At 36.7% G+C, this 6,900-nt stretch overlaps 1 protein-coding gene across 1 annotated transcript; it reads left to right on the forward strand.

Annotated features, from left to right (window-relative positions):
* The first annotated feature begins 5,301 nt into the window (after window positions 1-5,301).
* LOC150107377 (cyclin-dependent kinase 2-like) lies at window positions 5,302-6,201 on the forward strand. The gene has a single exon (XM_090391820.1). The coding sequence runs from the start codon at window positions 5,302-5,304 to the stop codon at window positions 6,199-6,201; it is 900 nt and encodes a 299-aa protein (XP_090247946.1).
* Window positions 6,202-6,900: the final 699 nt, after the last annotated feature.

Consider the following 6,900-nt stretch of genomic DNA (forward strand, 5'->3'; position numbering starts at 1 on the left):
CCGACGATGGTCAGACGATGACCGAAACGGTCCACACCCCGTAAACCCTTGCCCCAGTTTCCACATAGGATACCCTTCCCCTTCGTTTTTTTCCAACCCCCCCCCTCTCCCTCCCTCTCCCCACAACAAAATAATATATATATATTATTAATAGTAACCCTGGTTTCCAAACTTATTTCTCGTGTCTCAAGCACATCCCCATGTTCTTTCCCTCTTCCCCCCCCCCTCGTTTACATACAACCTTTCAGCAAGAGCTTGGATTTAGATGGCATCTTTAAACCAAAAACAAGGTATGTACAAAATTCTTCTACATTTTTATTCTGCCATAATTGCCTTCTATACTCGCCCATAATGCCCTAAAATATATATATATATATATATATATCCCTTTTTGAGTTATGTTTGCCAATGTATTAAATATAAGTGGCACTCCTAAACAAAAACAGGCTAAAATAGCCGTTAATTATATTAAAAACTGGGATTTATTTTGTCTGTTCTATCCGTATGAGTTATTCACGAACTTTACCTAGGCGAATTTTGTTAAAATTCCGTATTTGGAATCATTACAAAAATGTGTCCAAGACATTTCAATTTGCATTGCGATCTGATACTTCGCATGTGCGAAAAAAAAAAAAAAAAAAACGTGTCCTAAATTATATACAATTGCTATTCTGATTGGATGTAATTTAACAAAATGTTATGTTTTGAAATGAGAACAAGAGTAGGCCATTTAGAAGAACATAAGTTAAAAATAGATTACCGTTTCATACAACCACTATTACTTTTGATATATTATTAATTATTAATCAGGAGTTGCAGATAAAGAAAAGGTTGTGGAGGAAATATAAAGAAATAGGAGATGAGTGTTCCCATGAGCAGTACAAGATACAGGCAACAAGGGTAACCTGCATGGTAAGGAAGGCCAAAGCTAATTATGAGAGGAAGCTAGCTGATGAATCCAAAAGAAACCCTAAGGAGTTCTTTTATGCCATGTGGCAAGTTAAAGGAAGAATAACCATGAAAAGATTACTTTAAAAAGTGTTGATGGTAGGGAAATTACAGAAGCAAATCAAATTGTTGAATTGCTTAGTGATCATTTTGCAAAAGTTTACCATCTTGGTTGTGATATTGCAGTGTGGAATGTGTTATTGACTGATGAGAGTCTAGAGATAGACGAAATAGAGGTGCTTAATATATTATAGAACCTTAATGGTAACACTGGCATTGGGTTAGATGGCATATCTGCCTATGTGTTATGAGAATGTGCAAGAGAATTAGCACCTCCTCTAGACAGGCTGTTTTTAAGCCTCAGTTCTGGTAAAGTACCAACAGAGGGAAAGAGGGAGAAATAATTCCACTGTATAAGCGAGGCTCCAAGACAGAGGTTGCAAATTATAGACCAATCAATATATCTGGAGTTGGGTTAAGGTTTTGGAGAAATTGGTAAAAATTAGAATTCAGGACTGGGTGGACAGCAGTATGATACTTTATAAGGGGCAACATGGTTTGGTGAAGGGTAGGTCTTGCCTCAGTAACTTGATTACTTTCTATAATAAAGAAACAGTGGGGTTGGATAAAGAAAATCCTTACTCAGTCATACTGCTGGACTTTGCAAAGGCATTTACAGGATTCTACACGGAACGCTATTGCATAAATTAGAACAAATGGGTATGGATCCGAAGCTGGTGATTTGGATTAGAGGGTGGCTGATGGATAGATATCAAGAGTGGTTTATGGAGGAGCTGAGTCCAGGAGAAGGCAGGTGACTAATGGTGTACCTCAGGGCTCAGTGCTTGGTCCTCTATTGTTTAATTTGTACATCAATGATACTGGAAATACTTTGAAAGGAAATATCCACTCGTTTGCTGATGATGCAAAATTAGGAAGAGCGATAGTCAATTCAGACGATGTAGATATCTTGCAGGATGAATTAAATAGGCTGACGGTATGGACCAAGGTAAACGACTGTCAATTTAACATAGCTAAGTGTAAGGTGATGCATTTCGGGAGGGTGAGATCACATTCTGTTTACTATATTGATGGAAACTGAGCTGCAAGAAGTTGACGAGGCAAGGGACTTGGGAGTCATTGTGGACAGAGAACTTAAGTTTAAAGGGCATATTGCAAAGATTGCCAAAACATCACATCAAATTACATGGTTGTTGAAGAACACGCTAACAAGCAGGGATAAGGAAGTTATTGTACCACTTTATAAAGCATTAATAAGACCGCATTTGGACTATTGCTCACAGATCTGGTCACCTGGATTTCTTGGCGAAGAATAAACGGTGGAGAGAATTCAGAGGCGAGTTACAAAGATTGTTGCAGGTCTGTGGGATGTTCCCTATGAGGATAGATTGAAGATCTGTGGGCTCCAAAAGCTATCTGATAGACGTAGGAGAGGAGATATGATAGAGGAATATAAATTATTAAAGGGATTTTCTAGGATTGATACTGATGACATTTTCAAGACCAGTGCAGGGAGAGAACGAGGGGACATCCATGGAGATTATGTAAGAGTGTGTTAACAAGGGTGTTAGGACTAGATTTTTTGCTTCGAGGGTTGTGAATGGGTGGAATGCGTTGCCAGAGGTGGTTGTGAATGCTTCGTCTGTGAATGAATTTAAGGAGAAGTATGACAGGTATTGTGTGAATAATAGTTAGTGTGTCGATGTAGGGTCTCCCGCGAAGAGTCTTTTGACTCCATGGAGACACCGTTATAATAATAATAATATTTTTTTATTTTTGTTAAATATGTCTCTGATAAATTGCATACATAGATGCAGTAATAATTATATATATATATATAATATTTATAACACATTACAATTGTGAATAACAGATACTTGCAAGTTAATAATATTTTTAAATAATTTTGTTTTTCTGTATAATGTATTATATTCTTTCTTTGGGAGGCATTTCTGATTTCTTCCTCGAAGCTTAACAGAGCTTATATGAGGAAGATAATAGATGGCGGAGGCTTCATGGTTATGTTTCTATACTAGTCGCAAGCCAGGCGTTGATTTTACTGTTTGTTGGTAGGTGCTCGGAAGACTTCAACTGCTATTACAGTTTAACTTTTTTTTTCTTTCTTTTTTTTTTTGCAAGTAGGGTTGGATTTAGACATGGTGTGTTTGTTTGTTTGTGTTCTTGTAGTGATGGTTTTTGAGAGGGGGGGTTTGTCATAGGTTGTGTATATGTGCGTGCGTGGGAGAGAGAGAGAAACAGGAATTTCTCTAATTTTCATTCTCGCTATAATATTTATATATCGCCTGTTTCAGCTCTCTGTATGTTCCTAGGTTTCTGTCGTCGAACGGCACTTTTGTTTATCATGTCAGGTACGTAGAAGTTTCGGGTGGTTTTGCCGTAGTGATTGTACTTATGTGATATGTTGTTCTGGTTACTCTATAGGTTGGGCTGTAGTAATGTTTTAACATGACTGTGTAGCGGCATAAGTGTTTCACCTTAAATATTTTGTGTTGTGTTCGCGCTTCCTACATAAATGTGGGTTGTTCCCAGAATATCAGTTTTACCATTTTAACTTGCAACCATTGTAACCTGTTAAGTCTGTAGTCTGCGCAGAATGCGTATGATGTGATTGCATATCTTAAACTGTTTTCACATAATGCTTTATAGATTAGTATTTTTATGTGGGTTGGGGCAATGTCTTTTAATCTATATAGTTTGCTTGCTATTATCCTAAGCTTGGTATGTAGGTAGTTTGTATGGCTATTCCAACTTTGATCAGCATCGAAGTGAAGTCCGAGATAGCGTGTTGTTTTCACCTGTGTGATGGTTGTGGTTTTAGGTTCTGCACTTTGTGTGTAGGAGGATAAATGTCGGATAGTGAGATATTTAGTTTCTATGGGCAGGGTTTGGGGGATTTTGAATATCATTAGCTTAATTTTTCCAGGGTTTATATATATGCCGTTTTCGGTTAACCAGTTAGTCATTTGACTGATGTCGTGTTACATATTTGTGTAAGCGATATTTACGTTGCTCTGAATGGATACTATGGCCGTGTCGTCTGCGTATTAGAAGATTTTACATTTTAGGGGAAGGTGGCTTATGTCGTGTGTGTATATGTTAAATAGAATGGGAGATAGGACAGCTCCTTGCGGTACTCCACAGGTTACATATACCTCTTTGCTGTACGCTGATCCTATACGTGTGGTGTGCTTTCTGTTTTTCATGTATGCTTTAAACCACTGGTGTAGACGACCTCCAATTCCGATATGCGTTAGTTTCATTAACAAGGTTTTGTGTGTGTATAATAAGAATAATAATACTTACCAGAATTTTACAAAAATATCACTGTTAACACGAGAAAATTCTCTGAATTACGTAAATTTGTCAGAAAAAGTATGATGGTTCTCACTAAAACATCGGAAATACAACCACAAATCTAACTCGAAACATTTTCAAACTAAACTGTACCTAACCATTTACACAAGGCTGCTAAGTTCCATTTATATTTGATTGTAAATAGTAATGCAATATGTGTTTAAATGCCAGACTGGCCGAGCAGCTAGTGATTTTATACAAAAAACTGATTGTGAATTCGAATCCCACTACAGGCATGGATGTTGACGAAAGTTTTTAGATTCGAGACCATTTTTGCCTTCTGCTGCAAAATCGCTATTTGGTTTATTAGAGGACTGAGGTGCCTTCAATAAAGTGGATTATATAACCACTCCGTATTATATAACCCCCCCCCCCACACACACACACGGCACTAATGTATGTACAATAGGCTTGCAACACTTCGTAGATTTGACCCATATATTGGACTAATTACTGGTTGATGATTTTTTTATATAATTTCATTTTTTTAAAACTGTTCTAAACTATATATTAAATATTTATGATCACTATTAAAATTTACATTTGGCAAATCATTTCATAGACAATTTTAATGGCCAAAATAGACAAAAAAAAGTTATATCTAAAATATTTACAGGTTCAATTGTTGTGTCATTATACAAGAATGTTATACATACAAAATCACGAAACCATTTCTATAACTGATTGTGATTATTTCGTTATTCATTTTAATTTAGATTATTACATAATCTGCTTTTCATTGTTATGCATTGTTGGGTAACAACAGCCAAACCTACTTTCCCCAAAAAATCGGAACTGAGGTAATTTTTTAGCCTTCATTATTATTAATAATAAGCCCCTCCCAAGTGCAGATCGATTCAGTACGATAAATCATAGAGTGGAAAAGGGGATGAAAGTGAAAAACAGGGAGGGAAAGGACATTTTCGAACGTTTTTCGTTTCTTTGCATAATGTAGATATGCCAGTTTCTCTCACACCGAAAGAACATTTTGTCATCCAATGCATGGAAGAGAGAAAATGCAAATTCGTTCGAGTCTTAGGAAAAGGGACATTTGGAACTGTTATTCATGTGACAAGCGTAGAACTGGGCGATGTAGCCGTAAAACTGGTTAAAACAGCCCATGGCGAACTCTTATACTGGAAACTCCTTCGCCACCCCAATATTCTTCCTCTACTGAAAATTATCCGGATACCGCAAAAAGCTATCATCTTTATTAGTCCCTTGAAAATAGGAACGCTAAAAGAGCATGTGAAAAGCAAAGAGTATAGCCTTAACCCTCGTGGACCTAACGAATGTAGAGGTTATTTGCGAGACGTTCTATCTGGCTTGGCCTATCTTCATCAATGTAGATATTGTCATCTTGACATTAAGCCAGATAACATCTTTCTAGGAGTGGATTCAAGAGCGGTAATAGGAGATTTTACTGGCCTTCGAAGGTCTTTGCCAGTCACGAGCATTCCTTTGCCTACGCACTATCGACCTCCGGAGCTAATCCTCGGAAATCCGTCGGAAGGCACGTCAATAGATCTCTGGGCTTATGGAATGTTAGCGTTCGAAGTCTTCACCATTTTTGCGTACAAGAAAAAGTTATCGAAAAGCAGAAATTCAGCAAACGATTTAATAAAAATGTTTAGACGCGTCGTCAATAAAGATTACGTACTTAAAAAGGTGAGAAAGTGTTTTAAACGCTGCAGGATATCTTCCAAGGAGGTTGAAGATTGGCTTAAATTCCTCAACCTCTTCTTACAAGAAGATCCCGCTGATCGTAAATCTGCTGTAGAAGCACAGAATCATCCCTTTAATAAAGTCAACATGAATGATCATTTGCATGAATATTCAGGTACGGAAACTGTTTAAAAGAAAGTTTTCTTATTGATTAATGGTAAGTCGGCTCATCTTTAAGGGTTGTCACACAAAGAAATGAAAAACGTTTTGTTTTGTTTAAATAATTCAGTGTTTTTTTAAAAATTACAATATTTAAAGTATACTGCATTTTTCTGATTATAATAACGTTAGGTTTGCTTTACAATCTGAAAAAAATTGTAATAAACAATAATAGAATCCGATATTGGTTTATTTTATTTCAGAATACGATAATGAGACTGTATTATCTATAATTATGGGAGGGACAAAAATTAATATAAATTTATCGGAAAATTTAAATTTAGGTTTATTTTTTATTTCTTTCCGTGATATCTTGAGAGAAAAGGACTGAAATTTTGTGACTTTGCGATCATGTTGAGAGAGTGAAAAATGTCCTAACAAGGTGACATTTCATTATTATTATTATTATTCCGGGCAACTCCAAGGAGTCTACAAACTCATCGAGGGAGGCCCTACTAATTTGTTAGTAGGGCCTCCCTACGAGGGAGGCCCTACTAACAATAACTAATTTGTCTCTGCTTGTTAAAGTATTTTTCAGAAGCCAAGTGATTTGATGAGCTGATTTAGCCACTTTTTGCAATGTGCCCCCTAAACTTCAATTCCCTATCCACCAACACTCCCAAATCCCTGGCCTCATCAATCTCCTGGAGTACGGTTCCACCAATGTGATAT

Source organism: Typopeltis vanoorti, chromosome 4 (genome assembly GCF_054136105.1).
Source record: "Typopeltis vanoorti isolate ZY-2024b chromosome 4, IOZ_Tvanoo_1.0, whole genome shotgun sequence".
Lineage (NCBI taxonomy): Eukaryota > Metazoa > Arthropoda > Arachnida > Uropygi > Thelyphonidae > Typopeltis > Typopeltis vanoorti.

Excerpts from the sequence above, each read along its gene's own strand:
- LOC150107377 (XM_090391820.1), top strand. The coding sequence starts at position 5,302 with ATGCCAGTTTCTCTCACACCGAAAGAACATTTTGTCATCCAATGCATG.